The following is a 15,716-nucleotide window of genomic DNA, read 5'->3' on the forward strand; positions in this document are numbered from 1 at the left end:
GAGTCCTAGAGGGGGTGACGCTTACACGGGGTTGGGAAGAATGAGTTGGTTCCGGTCACTTCCAGGTTCCAGGCACCTTTCAGATCTTGGTTCACCCTACCCCCACTTAAAAGAGTGGAAACTGGGGCCCAGAGGTGCCTGGGAAGGGGCGTCAAAGGCGGACCCACGTCCAGAAGCTTGGGTTCTGGGTGCCTGCAGAAAGGAGCCACGGATGCAGAAATGTCACCTGGAGCCAGGCAGCTTTCAAAACTCCTCCCCATCAGGGAGGCACTCCTAGGAGCCAATCAGAGATAAATTAAAAACAAAAACAAAAACAAGCAAGCAAAACCTGGTGGGTTCCCTCTATGGGACGAATTCTCTCCATAGGGGCCTGCACTTGGGCGGGGCGCGGGCGGGACCCCTTTAAGTACCACCCCACCTCCCCAGCCGGCCCTGCCCAGGGACTTCTCCGGCCCCATCTGCTCCGCCCTTCCCTCTGGCAGCGGCCGCCGCTGCCGCCGGGACCTTTCCCCTACTTTCCAGGGCCTCAGGCCCCGCCCCTCACTCCGACCAAAACACGTGCCGCATCCCGCCCTGCCAGATCACGCCGCGGCCAGGCTCCGATCACGCGGCTCCCCGCGGCGCCCATTGGCCGGCGGCGCAAAGACAGGGCGCGGATTGGCTGGCGGGCGTCCGGCCCCGCCCCGGCGGGGCGCGGTGTATTTTGGTTTGCCTTCGCGCCACGCCCCCCCGGCCGCTCCCTCCGCAGCCGCCCCGCCCCTCCCGCACCGCGAGGGCCGCGCCGGGGCAGAGCGGCGCGGGCGGGCGGAGGCTCCCGCCGGCTGCAGGAGCTCCGGGTCGCCGCCTCCCGCGGCGCACGTGCGGGTGCAGCCGTGCGCCGAGCTCCCGCCCCGCAGCTGCTTTGTTGCCTCCGGGCCGCCGGCACCATGCACACTCCGGGCTCCGTGGGCCCGGGCGACGCGCGTGCGGTGAGTGGACGCCCATTTGAGCGAGGGGCGAGGCGGGGACGTGCCGCCTGTGCGGGGCCCGGGGGCGGAGGAGGGCGGAAATGCACGGGGCTTTGCCGCGGCCGCACGGTTAGGGGCGCGAGGGGACCCCGGAGCTGGGAGGGGCAGGGGACGCGCCCGGCCTCCCGGGGGCGTGTGCCCCGCGCCGCCCTACGCGTAGCTTTGTCTGGCGTTTCCGCAGCGGCCGCCGGCTCCCGGCGCGGGGCTATTTCCAGCCATGACGTCACCAGGCCGTGTGAGGAGGCGGCCGTTGGGCGGGGCGCGGCTGGCGGGAACGCGACACGCGGGCGGCGGAAAAGGGAGGGGGGCGGGGCAAAAGCTGGCGGGAAGGCCCTGCGGGGAGGGGGCGGGACAAAGCTGGCGGGAAGGCCACACGCGATAGGTGGAGGCAGGGGGTGGGGCAGTGCTGGGAGGAAGGCCTTTAGGTAGGGGGCGGGGCAAAGCTGGAAAGGTGGGGTGGTGGGGCGGGGCAAAGTTGGCGGGAAGGCGCACGCGGGGGTGGGGGTGGGGGGCGAGGTAGGGCGCTGTTCTTAGCCATGGCCCCCTGGTGTTGGGGCCCGAGGGCCAAGGGGAGTTAGTGGGCTGGCTAGACCTAGGACTTTGGTCGTCGAGACTGGAGGACCCCGAGGGCCTGAGAGAAAGGTGTGGGAGCCCTGCGCGCCTCCAGATCTCCCGCCCATGGCGGCAGAGCGAGCAGGAGGCAGCCCGCGTCTGTGACCTCAGGGTTCCGGGGCCCGGGCTGCGGACGCAGCTGGGCCAGAGTGGTGCTTGCAAAGTCAGCCACCCTAGCATCCTGCCCTGCGCGGGGGACCTGGCGGGACAGAGGGGTTTGACGCTCGCTAGGGCAAGCCAAGTGAAAACACGTATCTTTATAGATGTAAAGGGTCTTTGGGAAGGGATGAGTTGGTTCCGGTCACTTCTCTTCCCACCCTCCCCTCCCCCCCCCCCCGAAAAAGACCCGTGTGACACACAGGGAAGGACATCTGTCTCTTGGGCTGGCTAGATTTTCAGAATTTTTCTTCTTATCTCCTGACTGGCAGTAAGGAGTGACTGAGTGTTCCTGAGTCTAAGGAACAAGGCTCAGCCAGCATGGGCTCCCCCTTCCTGGCGCCCATGGAGTTGAGCCCCTGGAAGGTTCTGCCCATGGTGATGCCCTGACTTGAGAAGGCTGTGCTGAGTGCTTCAGAGAGTTGCCAAAAATGCATCTGTAGGGACACTCTTCTGCTGGCTTTGCCAACTCTGAAGAGCCATGTGTCCTCTCAGCCAACTAAAGGCTTAGAGTCGATGTCTGTTTCTCCTCCTGGCTGGACAGTGTCACACTGGCCACTTTGGCTCACACCTCTGGAATTAAAAGTCTTACTAATCATTACCAAAGGAAAACACGAACTTAACTTTTCTTAAGAATCAGTGTTTTCCGTGGAAACTGCTGGCCAGCCAAGTCCAGTCATCTTCATTCTTCAGAACATTGGCTTAAAAGTGAAATTGTCATCAATGTTCTGTTGACATATTTTCCTAGAATACAGAGCGCGTTGTGTGTCGAGTATGGTGTGTTACGTGCATAGTGCAGGTGCCTGGTGTACGGACCCACATGCCCATCAGGGTTGCCCTCTCTTTGTCCCCTGGACTGAGAAGCCATTGTGTTGTCACCTTTAGGTTGACATCATGGACATCTGTGAGTCAATCCTGGAGAGGAAGAGGCATGATAGTGAAAGGTCTACCTGCAGCATCTTAGAGCAGAATGACATCGAAGCAGTTGAGGCTCTTGTTTGCATGAGCTCCTGGGGTCAAAGATCCCAGAAAGGTGACCTCTTAAAGATAAGACCCCTCACACCTGTCTCTGACCCTGGGGATGTCACCAGCACTGTGCATGTGGATGCAGCTGCATCTGAGCTACCAAAGGACTTCGACTCTTTATCGACTCTGGTAAGAAGTGGGAGAAGAGCATTTTGTATAATGACTAGAGTATGTTAAATGTGCTGAAGAACTTGTGGGTAGATTCATTGGGGTGCTGGTAGGCCAAGTGCATAACCTTCTCTTGGATGGGTCCTAAGGGTGAAAATTTCTCTTACTTCTTGAAAATATGCTCTTTCCATTAGTAGATTATCGCTTGCCGCTACAGGGTTAAACTGTTCATAGGAGGAAACCTACAGATTGATGTGAGAAAGTAAAGTGTACTGGCTTCCCTGGGGAATTTCAGGGTGGGGGCTTAGCTTCCCCCAGATGACCCAGTCTGGGATCAGGATACATGGGTGGCAGCTATGAGCAGCCTGTGCCTTGGCACCAGCCTTAATTAGCTAGGTTGAAATACCGGCCTCTACCTCCCTGGAGCAACTCAGTTCTTACTTGCAGTGAGCTGAGTGCAGTCAAGCACGGTTTTTGTTTCTGTTTTCTTAACTTGCTAGAGCTACAGAAGTGCTGGGAGAGATTGCTTCTCAGCTTGGAGAAATTGAGTACGGGCTAACAGATGTGCAAAGTAGAATCTTGGGTCGGAAGCTTGTACTGGAAGGAGAGTGTGGAAAGCAGACTTGGGAAGAGAGAAGAGAAGGAGCTCGTGGGCAGTGGAGAGAACTGTACAAATAACGGGCCAGAAGCACCTCACAGAGCTACTTGGCCTTGAGCTCTCCCACAGGGAGGCTGACAATAAGTGGGAGTTCTTGGGTGCCACGGAGAGGCTTGGTTCAGTTAGAGCCACTGGTTAGAGCGTGGCCTTTGGGAGGTCATTCCGATGGGTTTTTACCTGGCATCCACTAGGCACTGGATAAGTGTGTGTTAAATGATTAGCACTGGGATTAAAAAAAAAAAAGATTTGAGAATCAAAAGCTATTGTGAAAAGCTCTTATTTTGCATATAAATTTGCTTTCTTATTTGTGGTCCTAATACTTAAAATCGCTCGTTTCAGTAGCTGTGCAAGCCCCCAGGTGGCACTGACCTTCTTAAAACTAAGCAAGTGGGTTGGTTTGGGAGAGCTCAGGAAATGGGGAGAAGCCCTAGAAAGTAAAATACTCCATGTAGTCTTGAAATTCACTGGGTGCTGTTGTGAGCAGGCTTAGACGAGTCTTTCCTAGATACTTTTTAAAAGGCATTTGGGGCATGGTGATCAACGTAAGTCCCTTTTAAAATTTAACCACAACAACCTTTTCACACAGGAATTTTTTTTTTTTTTTTTTTAAGTGCATGACTCCTCCTCAGAGCCCTGATCTTATGGAGCCATCGACAGGGACACTTGTTCCTTCCCAAGTAACTGATTCCAAAGCATGCATGGTCATGGCCATCCCCCCAGCCTCTGCTGGGGCAGCCAAAGTGCTGAGCAGGAAGGCGGAGAGGGGCCTTCCTGGTTTGAAGCCAGAGCCACTGGAGCCAGCCCCCAGCTCCCCCTGCAGGCCCATGGTGACAAGTGTCATCCACCACACCGGGGGGAATCCTGCTCCTGGCCACATTCCTACTGCCCAGATTCAAGAATGCCAACTTCCCGTCAACAGAGGAGAAGCACAGTTTTTGGGACATACTGAATCTTTGCTGGACACACAACTCACAGATAATCTACTGACCACTAACTCAGTGTCGTGTCAGCCTTGCTGGCACAAGTCTGGTGGCCTGATCCCCGTGGACAAAGGCCAGCAGTCAGGGTGGCCTGTTGCAATTCAAACCTGCTTACCAAAGAATTATGAAAGTGACTTGCCAAGGAAAGCCACCCCTCTGATTTCTGTCCCTGTCCCCAGTTCCCCTGTCTTCTGCCAAATGATCCCTGTGACTGGACAGAGCGGCATGTTACCAGCTTTTTTGAAGCCTCCTCCCCAAGTGTCTGCAGGGACTGTCAAACCCATCCTGCCCCATGCTGCTCCCGTGCCCCAGCCTGTGTTCGTGGGACCGCCTGTGCCTCAGGGAGCTGTGATGCTGGTCCTGCCCCAGGCGACCCTCCCCCAGCCTGCCCCCTCTTCATCCAGTGTCGTGGCTGTGGGCAATACCAAGTTCTTGCCCCTTGCGCCTGCCCCAGTCTTCATTGCCTCCGGTCAAAACTGCGCCCCTCAGGTAGACTTTTCCCGAAGGAGAAATTATGTTTGCAGCTTCCCAGGCTGCCGGAAAACCTACTTCAAAAGTTCCCACCTCAAGGCTCACCTTCGCACCCACACAGGTGAGTACTAAGGCAGGTAGGACATTAGAACTCCAGAGCCTGTGTTGAAGAGACACCCACTGAGCCTTCCTGGAGTGGGAGGGAAACATGAGAAGCCCTGGAAAAGGTGGAAAGTTGGCTGTTTTTCTTTGGTTTTTGGGAAAAGCCTTCATAGTCTTATAGGGATTGGGATTAACATTAGTACAACCATCATTGGTTTTTCTAGAACATGCCGTCTCATCCCAGTAGATAACAATGTAGTATAGTTCTAGGATTGTGATCCCTTTGACAGATTTTTAGGGTGATGCTCATGTTGCCCCTTTTTCTTTACACTGCAGTAGACGCCTCAGTCTTTGCATTTTAGAAAATGTGCATTTCACATGCAATAAACGTCAGTGTAACTTATTTTGGTTCACTATGGGGAGAGGTCTGTGAAGTGTGGAAAAGTTTGAATTTGAAAATACGTGAACTTCGAGGGGATGTAGTGTTCTTACGTTGGGAATATATAGTTTTGATTTCAGAAGAAGTCATACAAGAAACTATAATGACTTAGTGTTCCTTTTTTTTTATCTCATCAGCCTGGTCCAAGAGAATTTTTGGCAATGATAGAAATATTCTCTGTCCAGTTAAGGTGGCCACTAACTATATGCTTGAAATGTGGACAGTGTGACTAAAGGAGTAAATTTTTCATTTTCATTAAGTTTACATAGCTACGTGGGGCTGGTGGCTACCATGTTTAACTGAGGTCTGGTAGAGCTTCTGCTTTAGTAGATTCAGTCAGAATATTTCAGATGTTCTGTGGCACTCTTGTTCTTTGAGTTAGTGTTCTGCTGTTTTGTTTTTAAGGCTCCTGTGGTTAAATGGTGTGTTAAATTCGCCTCTGAGAGGTTCACACACGTACGTAAGTATAAGCACGGTATCAGGTTACACGGAGTCTGTAGTAAGGATGTGTTTCATAAACTCTTGGTCGTGGAACCCCCTTCCACCAAGAGGTCTGCTAACAGCCTGTAGGACAGCAGTGAGTTGTGGAGTACAGTGGAGGAAGGGCTGAAGTGGAAGGAGTTTCTATTGTATTGTCTTCCAAAATGCATTTCAGATTGGTGGTTATAGCTCATTATAGGTCTAATCATGGTGGCTCTCACTCAACGAATGGAATAGAGTCTAATATTTAGATGTGATAGTCACAGATGTATCAAAGCAAATGGGTGCCTCCAAGGGGCTCTACTTTTTTTTTTTTTTTTAAAGACTTTATGTATTTATTTGGTAGGGGGGCAGTGCCTGCAGGAGCTCAAGAGGGCACGCACAAGTTGGGGAGAGAGGCAGAGGGAGAAGTAGACTCCCCACTGAGCAGGGAGCCCGAGCTGAAGGCAGATGCTTAACCAACTGAGCCACCCAGGTGCCCCAAGGGGCTCTACTTTCGAAGGAAGGAATTATTCCTTTCAAGAGTCTTCTCCCTACCCAAAGCTATAACAATCAGATATTTATTTTTATTTAAAAATATCTTTCGAGGAGCACCCGGCTGGTGCAGTCTGTTGGGTATCGAGCTCTTGGTTTCAGCTTGGGTCATGGTCTTGGGGTTGTGGGATCGAGCCCTGTGTCAGGCTCCACACTCAACACAGAGTCTGCTTGAGACTGTGTCTATCCCTCCCCCATGCTTGCGCATGCTCTCTCTCTTTCTCAAATGGGTAAATCTTAAAAAAAAAAAAAAAAAAATCTTTTGAAATGTGAGATTAGTCTGACATCTTTGGGCCCTGACATATATCTTAGGTGTGGCAACAAAAAATGGAGGATTTCCTGACTTTTGAATAACTCAATACCGGAATAATAGGATACTACTTTCTTAGATTTTGATGAACAAAATTTCAAAACAACATGAATTAACCAGCTCGGGTAAGGTGCTGAGTGTTTACATTTTCTTTGATGTGTGTTTTCTCCCCCCTTAGGAGAGAAGCCTTTTAACTGTAACTGGGATGGCTGTGATAAAAAATTTGCTCGTTCCGATGAACTCTCTCGCCACCGCAGAACTCACACTGGGGAGAAAAAATTTGTGTGCCCCGTGTGTGATCGGCGTTTCATGCGCAGTGACCACCTAACAAAGCATGCCCGGCGCCACATGACTACCAAGAAGGTCCCTGGCTGGCAGGCAGAGGTTGGCAAACTGAACAGAATCGCCTCAGCAGAGAGACCTGGGAGCCCACTAGTGAGCATGCCAGCCTCTGCATGAAAGGTCAGCCAGGGACTTGCCCATGGGAATTTTAAAAAGCATTTTTCAGGAATGGAACTGATGGTTTTCTCTCCCCCCCCAAAAAAAAATTGTTTTGGGGAGTAGGAGAAAGTGGTGAGCTGGTTCTGATGAAAGTATGTTAACTTTTCCTTTTTGGTTGGGACCCTGTTCAAAATCTTTTGTAGTTTCAGAAGTTTATTTGAGGAAATGGAAGAAAATTTGATCATCTGAATCACCAGCATTCAAACCGACATTTCGGCAATAAAAGTTTACAAAATTTGGATTTTTATAACCTTTCTATTCATGTTTTGTAGAACTGAGACAGGGTACTAATTTTTATACTGTTTTTTTTTATTAAAGTATTTATATTGTTGGTGTTCAAATCATCAATTTCTAGATAGGTGATTTTACAGTCTTTTCAGTGTTCAACAGTGGTTTTCAAAATAACTCTACTTTTAGTAAATTTGGCACATTATTCAGCCACACAAAAAAACCAAAACAAAAAAAAAACAAAACCGCAAGTCTGTCATCAGGCCTTTTAGATCTAAGAATTTTTTAGAACCAGAACTAGTTGCATAGGGGCTTCTTAAATGGGGGGGGGGGGGGGGGGAGAAGAACTTGCATTTAGCTTTTTCATAACATTTTCAAGAGAAGTTCCAGGCAACAATTCCTTTAAGGCTGTAGCTCAAGGAATTAAAGTTTTGGTTAATAGAACTAGTCATTTACCTGTGTCCATGGTGTGACTTGTAAAGAATGTACCCCAGAGGATATTTAAAATACCTGATAGATCCCCAGTGAACAGTGAGCTGTAGGATCTGAGTGTCTGTGTCTTTGGGGGCCATTGCTCTGCTGAGAGCAACCTAACTCAGTTTCCTGTTTGTACCTCAAACACCAAAAAAAAAGATAACATAAGCACTCAAACCCAGCCACTTTGTTAATTGTCTGTTGACTTCTTTTGCTGTGGCCTTATAGTACTTTGTGAGTAGAAGAACTTCTTAGAGAAGAAGAAAAAGTCCTTATTGGTTGGAGGAACTTTCCACCAAAGTACAGTTTATCTGAGGTGAAGTGTACATGCAAACAGTCTAGCTCCAATATTCTGAATTGTTAAATATTAATTATTAAATATTAAGAACTACAGGCAATGCAAGTTACACTTAAGGCAGTAACACTACTGTGCTTTCCTTTCATTCATTTTATTTGAAGGGAGTTGATCAAACAGAATTACTTGGAATGGGGTGTTTTGCAGTCTGCTTAGAAAATAGACCCATGGCACCACTTTGAATCCGTGTGATCTCAGGTCCTAATTCTCCAGAGGCCGCGGCGCTGGGGTCCGGGAAGCCACTGAGCTTGCTCGTGCTGGGCGGCGTCGGGAATCCAGGCGACGCGATGCATCCAAGGAACGTAGGAATGTTGCACTGCTTTGTGAGCCTGGGGATGGGTTGTTTTTGTGTGTATGCGTGCCATGTGTATTTAGATTTTGGTCTTTGTCTCTTCGTTATTGGCACTTACTTTTATTAAAATGATGGTAAGGGGAAATACTGAATAAATATGATTAGGTTTTATGTTTGGGTCCTTTAGTCTGATAATCGTCACCTGATCAGTCACTGGGTGTTACTTGATACCCAGTAAGTTGCCCTTTGGTATCAGCTGCTGAGTGACCTACACGTCTGAGTGCTGGCTGTATGTTTAGGTGGCGTTCATATTTTTGGACACTTCATAGTTGAGTACTTCTGGAGCTCATGAGACAATACCGTTGCAAGAGAACCGTAATTAAATGTATATAGCTCATGTTTCGCCACCACCCAATCTCTTCTTCCGCTTCCATCTTAAATCAGCATAAACATTTCTGACTATGTATATGCCGTTAAATGGCATTAAATTTGGATATTTTTCTTAACTATGCAAAATAATGGAAGTCCAACTCGTGTTCTGGTGGATAATACAAGGTCTTTGAGTATTGGATTACTTGTCACATTAAAGCTCATTCTCTGAGCAGTGTCGTTTCTAAAGAATAGATGGGTTAAAATGGTTTTGATTTATACTTCCATTTCCTGCTTAGATTTAGAAATACCTTTTGTAAACGACATTTTTTCTGCCCCCCTCTGTTTGTTGACTGAAAGACTGTAAGTTGGGAGAGCGTCCATCTGAAAAATACTCTCCTGAGAACCAGAAACCCTGGTGTTCTCAGCGTGGAGGCCACCGGCTCTGGGCGTCGGGAGCGGAGCGCGCCGCGGCCTCCCCCGGTGCACTTTATTGCTGAGCAATTTTGCTTGATCTTTTTTTTTTACTTTGAGACTTTTTAAGTAGTTTCAGTAATAAAATTTAAAATGTTTCGGAATTATGTTTTATGTAACAGACTTGGACTTATTATTTAAATGAATATGTGTGATGTAACTTTTTTCTTTGAATCCTATAAAACTTTTTTGATTTGCAAACTGGACTTGCGTCCTGTGTCCTGTGTCCTGTAGCCGCGTCAGAACATACCCGTATCTTTTCAGCAGAGTCCACACAATTTATTGTATATCGGCCCTACCTAACCCTCCTCTCTGTTTTCTGGGCTTCTGTTCAGCTCCCAGGTGCCCTTTAGATGCCCTGGAGGATTCTTTGTGCAAGAAATGTGTGCAGAGGCTGCGTCTGTGTGCGCTCTCTGACGCCGCTCTGGTTCTGACCCGGTGGGACCGCGGGGGCTGGGGAACCTGTGACAGGAAGCCGAGTGAGAGGGAGTCTCCTCCCTCCCTCCTTCCCCCTCCAGCCCCGGCTGTACAAGCGTGTCGCGGAGCCATGGGCTTCACCCCTTGCTCTTGGGGTATGTTCTCTCCTGAACCTTCTGCGGCGGGGGCTCTGCATCCACCCCTCACTGAAGGAGCTGAGGACCTGCATGAGTTCACGCCTCAGTCATACTTGGGTGTCGGCAGCCTTGGATAGAGCTGATCGCCCCCACAGGCCACACTCGCCCGCTGTCCTGGGGCTGCACTGCCTGCTCTTTGCTGCCCCCCCCCCCCCGCTCTCCCTGACCCTTTTTCTACTCCCCTCACATGCACGGTGATCGTTTCCAGTCTCGGGCCTTAGATGGAAATAACCTCTCTACTGGGGAGACTCCATGTGCGTATCTGTCCTTTGCACCCCTAACCGGAGCGTCGGGGTCCCCCTTCCAGCTGTCTACTTGACGTGTGTCCAGGCGGCATCTCAAACTTAACCACGCTCATCATCTTCTCTCCCATGCTCGGTTTTCTCACGGTTAAGCCCACTGTCTTCAAAAAGAACAGGGAGTCCAACCTTCCAGCCTCCAGGTGTAAGACCTTGGAGTCGGCCGCACTCCTCTCTCACTTCACGCGCAGTCTGTCGCAGTCCCGCGGACTCCCCGCCTCCTGAAGCTGGGCCCCCTGGGATGTGATTCAGTAGGCCACACTGCTCCTGGTCCTGTGGGGGGGGGGGGGGCGGGGGCACCCGGGGGGGGGGGGCGCTGGGAGTGAGGGGTTGGTAAATAAATGATCATAATGCGCTTTGCATTCAGCCGTCCACCCAGGAAAGTCTCTCCGACTCCGAACACCTTTGTTTCTAGGGGACAGCCACAAGCGTGGTACCCTCAGCTGTGTGAACTTGTACTTGCTTTCCTTCTGCTGTTGTCCCCAGGGTTCTAACTGCTGCCTGGCTGTAACATCCACTGTCCCTGTGCTTTCCACCTGCCTCTTTGTTGAGGGACTTCCTCAGTGAGGAACTTGAGACATTTTCCTGATGGCTGGGCCCCCTCCTGGGAGAAAGCCCAGGCTCCGGGACTCCCTGCCCTAGAGGGGTGAGACACAGTCCTCTCTAAGTTAGGGGGGTTGGTTCCCAAAGGCCTCTCACCGCTCCCTAAGAAGCTTAGTGCCTTCCAGGATTGTCCTGAGCTGACTCTGCAGACAGGCTCCTTCTCCCCAGGATGTCTTGCTGATCTCAGGACAAAGTGGCCAACAAGCAAGATGATAAAGAAATAAGATGCCACAAGTCAAGTGCTGGGAGATGCACGTGTAGTCAGGTGACAATCATACCGTGACGGGCCTGCGCTTCCTCAGCTCTCAGCAGGCCGTCCTGATGGCAGCCTCCGGGGGGCCTTCCCAGGGCACCCCTTTTCTGGGCTCTTTCAAGACTAGAGTTTCGGTCTTTAAAACTTATCATATTTCACTGGATTTTACTGCAAATCTAATTTACCTGCTAAAATGTAAGGTCCCGCATGCCAGAGATCATATCACGTCCGCCTGCCCCCCATCCACCCTCCCATCCATCCATTCAAACCCCGTCCGTCCATTTATCCACCATCCAACAGCACGTAACAAACTCCTGTCATGTTGGAGCAGAAACCCAGAGGTGAGTCATTCTAGTTTCTGCCCCCAAGGAGCTCATAGTCCTGCAGGTAAGACGGGAAAACACATGAACATATTGAGCCGAAAACAGATAAAAGAAGATAAGAGGGTCAGGGAGCACCGTGCAGTGAGTGGCTGATCGCTTGTGCCACTGGAAGAGTCTTCTGGAGGAACATCTGAACTAAAGGTGAAGGGAAGGTTTTCCAGGCCCTGGACCAGAACAGCAGCAGGCACAGGACAAAGATGCCGACGTACTCCCCCCCCGCCCCCCAAGGCTGTAGGTGCCAGAGGTGGGGTGTGCGGGCCCTGGGAGGAGCGGAGGGGGCCATGCTGGGGAGGCGGCCTTGTGTCTTCCCTAATGCTGGGGCAAGCATCACTGAGGGTGCCCCGGGGCGGGAGTAGGGAAGCAGCCCGCACCCGCTGCGGACTCACCTGGATTCTGGGGAGGGATGTGGGGAAGATGTGGGTCTGTGCCCCTTCTCCCCCTTTCCTGAACCTCCCTTTCATGCCAACAGCCCACCGCCTCTCCTGGCTGAACCTACTGCCCAGCCTTATTTCATGGCACTTGTCACTGTAATCACACCTTGTCCCCTTCCATAGACTGTGGGTTCCCTGAGGACAGGGATGGCAGGCCTTCCTTGTGGCTGGTCTGTGTCCCTGAGGCCCAGCATCCTGGAGGCACAGGCGACTCCCTCAGTGTTTGTTAAACGGGGGAAATTCATGCTCCGTGCTCGGGTCAGACTGCTCTGGCCGAGGCACTGGAGGGGTGAGGCTGGGGCTGCAGTTCAGTCAGGACACTACCGACTCGCAGACACAGAAGAATCCTGGGAAACAGATGGGCTTTGAGTGGCGAAGGCTGTGAGGTCTCGCCGGGGAAAGAGGGGAGGTGGGCGGTCCTGTCTCCCCATGTCCTGTCTGAGGGCGCGCATGCAGAGGGGTGGATGGCCCAGGGTGGGGGCCGCACAGAAGAGAGTGGCCTTCTTTTCTTTTCTTGCTTCTAAAGATTTATTTCTCTATGGGGGAGGGGGGGAGGGGGCTGAGGGAGAGAACAAATCCTGAAGCAGACTCTCTGCTGAGCGCAGAGCCTGACACGAGGCTTGATCCCAGGACCCCGAGATCATGACCTGAGCCGAAATCAAGAGTCAGATGCTGATTGTACTGAGCCATCCAGGTGCCCCAAGCGGCCTTCTTTTCCACGAAGGGGTTTGATAGGCCCTGGAGTCCCTGCGGCTGCATTGGTGGGTAGTGTGGATTTGGCCTGAGGCAGGCCGACTCCATCTAGCCATGTGCTGCTGAAAGGTACTCTACCCTTCGAAGCTTTAATTTCCTTATTTATGAAAGAAGGCCTAAGTAAAGACAAGAGGCAATGCACCTTGCTCAGTGTCTGGCACTTTTATTTTGCACGTAGAAGAAAACCTTAGCACGGGCGCCTGGATGGTGCAGTCGGTTAAGCGTCCGACTCTTGATCTCAGCTCAGGTCTTGATCTCAGGATCGTGAGTTCAAGCCCTGCATTGGGCTCCACGGTGGGCGTAGAGCCTACTTAAAACAAACAAAAAACCTGAGTTGTTTCCTACCCAAAGGAGCCAGGGCTCCTTGCAGTATAGCTGTTTTGGGGGGCACAGAAACATCCAGACAGTATCCTCGTGTCACCAGCTGCCTTCAAGAGCATCAGGGACTGTGTGAAACAGCAAAGAAGTTGTTCAGAGGGACTGCCACGGGCCAACTTGTGACAGTGTGAACATCAAAATCATAGAAATATGAATTCACTTCCACCCAAGATGGAGTAACAAGAACCGAATACACCTCACATCTGAAATAGCGAGGGAGGGGCGCCTGGGTGGCTCAGTTGGCTGAGCGTCCAACTCTTGGTTTCTGCATGGGTTGTGATCTGGGGGTGGTGAGAGCGAACCCTGAGTCGGGCTCCACGCTCAGCGTGGAGTCTGCTTGAGATTCTCTCCCTCCGCCCCTCCCACTCGTGCTCTCTCTCTCTCAAATAAATAAATCTTAAAATAGCAAGGGAAAACCCACCCAGATAAAATCACAATCCTAGCGTTTTCAAAGGACCTGGACTGTAGAGAGACCCCTGAGAGACAGGAAATGAGTGGGTGAACCCCGCGATTGCCCCTCTTGGCTGCCTCGAGGGAGTTTCCCGGCTGCCGTGGAGGGAGGGGAAACCAGGCCGGCCCCAGGGGAGTCCCTGAGTTGAGGAGATGGCACTGAGGGTCCAGGGACACTAAGGAAGTGAGGGGTCAAAGGACAGAGTGCCGAGGAAAAAAGGACAGCGAGAGAATGCTGGAGATCTGCCAAGGGCGTCCCTGAGCGATCGGCGTGCACACCGGCCTCGAGCGTGGCAGCACCTGAAACCGAAGGCAACCGTGTGCCCGTGGGCGTGTGTCCATTTTCCAGGCTGCGGAGCTGCCACTTTTATCCGTTCCTCAAAGGGTGACTCCGCACGGTTAGATCCGTGCTCTTGAGGATAAGGCTTCTCGGAGAGAGCACAGAGGGTGCACGGAGGGGGCAGGACATGGGCTGGGCCTGGGGCTCAGTGTGCGGGAGCCCCCAGCCCCATGCCCAGCTGGCTCGATGTCCCAATCCAGGGAGATGGCTGTGAGTGTGAGCCCAGGGGGCCGTGATGCGGGTGCCCAGGCCTGCGGTGGGCCCCAAGGAGCACAACTGAGCACGGGCTCCCCAAGCCAGTGACGACACGGCTGGGGGAAGCTCTGAAATATTAAAACAGGGAACACCAGGAAAATGCAGAGTTCCGGCTGGTAAGCGGAGTGGGGCTCGAAACCGTGGTTTCAACCTCCCTTGTAACCGCGGGGGCGTCCCTGAGGAAGAGTTGTGCCTCTTGGTGGACCAAAGCCCCCAAGACCAGACCCAGCTGGCTGCCTGTGGAGCACAGACCAGCCCCTCCACCTACACTGAGTGGCCTGACCTCACAACCAGGCACCCACCTATTACCTGTATGGGCTTTACAGTGACAGAGCTCCCCACCAGCCATTTGCTGGTCAGGCCTCCCAGGAACCGTGGGCAGCAGGAAGGACAGGCGCCATCTACCCCCTGGCTAGATGAGGACACTAAGATCCCCAGATCACTTGCTGGGAAGTGAGGCCAAGACTGGAGTCCGGGCTCCTCCCTGCCCGCGGGGCTCTCCCAGTCCACCGCTCCCAGCTCTTGCGGCAGAAAGAAGCTGATCGGCCTCCTCGGGCAGCCTGGCTACTTCCTACCCCACGTTTTCCAAGGGCGAGGGAGGGAGCAGTGTGGACTGCAGGACCCAGACCCCAGTGGCTCCCCGCTCCTCATCTGAGCTTGCCCGGGGCTTGGCTCATTCCTGTCACATCTGTCTTTTCTACCTCCAGGGCCCCCCTAGCACACAAGGTCGTGTTATTTCTAATTTCCGCTCAGATTCTCTCCTGTCTGACTCATAAGAAACTCAGCCCTTCCCTCTGCGGTTCCTCCTCTTTCCCTACAAATTGTGCTAAACCTCTTGGGTCTTAGCGAGCCCAAATGGGGATCTTTCCAACCGCACTTCCCCGGGGGCTGAGCCAGGAAGTCCTAACCGAGCTTCTTCTATGATGCTTGCTGCCAAGTGGTGTCACTGTTGACCCCTGGCCACAGGCCCCTGACGCGGGCAGAAGCCTGGGTCTTGGAAGGACAGCCCTGTGCCCTTGGTGCCACAAGAAACCACACGCGCTTCTGTGTGGCCACCCCCCAGACACCAGCTCCACGGGGTATCGGTCAGATGGTCACCTCCTGAAGACTTAAAATAAGTGTCACCTTTCCTTCCCAGGGTCCACACCCCACAGAAAAGGCAGCTTTTCCTTTCCAGCTCTGGAAACTGACGATTTCATCACAGAAAATAGAGCCCTACACACCTGTTAAGTTCGGATTGGTCCCCAGGGGGTCCAGATACCAGCACACCGAAGGGCTGATTTCGTGTTGCCTCCTTCCTAGAGGAGGGCGCTGGCCTTCAGAGCCCCAGATGTGGTTTATCCTCCCCATTGCACCCCAGAAGGCTTTTCTCCTGCCTGAT

At 52.4% G+C, this 15,716-nt stretch overlaps 1 protein-coding gene across 3 annotated transcripts; it reads left to right on the plus strand.

Annotated features, from left to right (window-relative positions):
• Positions 1-768: 768 nt before the first annotated feature.
• On the plus strand, positions 769-9,782 carry KLF11 (KLF transcription factor 11). Of its 3 annotated transcripts, XM_073896986.1 has the most exons (5): positions 769-968; positions 2,661-2,930; positions 4,179-5,139; positions 5,965-6,015; positions 7,062-7,181. In XM_073896986.1, the coding sequence occupies exons 1-4, from the start codon at positions 927-929 to the stop codon at positions 5,976-5,978; spliced, it is 1,287 nt and encodes a 428-aa protein (XP_073753087.1). In that variant the 5' UTR covers positions 769-926; the 3' UTR covers positions 5,979-6,015; positions 7,062-7,181. The 3 variants fall into 3 exon arrangements, with proteins under 3 accessions (XP_073753087.1, XP_025723513.1, XP_073753086.1); XM_025867728.2 differs by lacking the exon at positions 5,965-6,015 and having other exon boundaries at positions 7,062-9,782; XM_073896985.1 differs by lacking the exons at positions 769-968; positions 5,965-6,015 and adding an exon at positions 1,517-1,649 and having other exon boundaries at positions 7,062-9,782.
• The last annotated feature ends 5,934 nt before the right edge of the window (positions 9,783-15,716 follow it).

The sequence above is a fragment of the Callorhinus ursinus genome, unplaced genomic scaffold, assembly GCF_003265705.2.
Source record: "Callorhinus ursinus isolate GAN/ISIS: 27379988/994484 unplaced genomic scaffold, GSC_fseal_2.0 scaffold10, whole genome shotgun sequence".
Lineage (NCBI taxonomy): Eukaryota > Metazoa > Chordata > Mammalia > Carnivora > Otariidae > Callorhinus > Callorhinus ursinus.

What these genes read in the sequence shown, in the direction of transcription:
- KLF11 (XM_025867728.2), top strand. Translation starts at nt 927, where the DNA reads ATGCACACTCCGGGCTCCGTGGGCCCGGGCGACGCGCGTGCG. An exon ending in TCGACTCTTTATCGACTCTG is followed by an intron (nt 2,931 to 4,178) that starts GTAAGAAGTGGG and finishes TTTTTTTTTAAG; the next exon opens with TGCATGACTCCTCCTCAGAG. An exon ending in TCACCTTCGCACCCACACAG is followed by an intron (nt 5,140 to 7,061) that starts GTGAGTACTAAG and finishes CTCCCCCCTTAG; the next exon opens with GAGAGAAGCCTTTTAACTGT.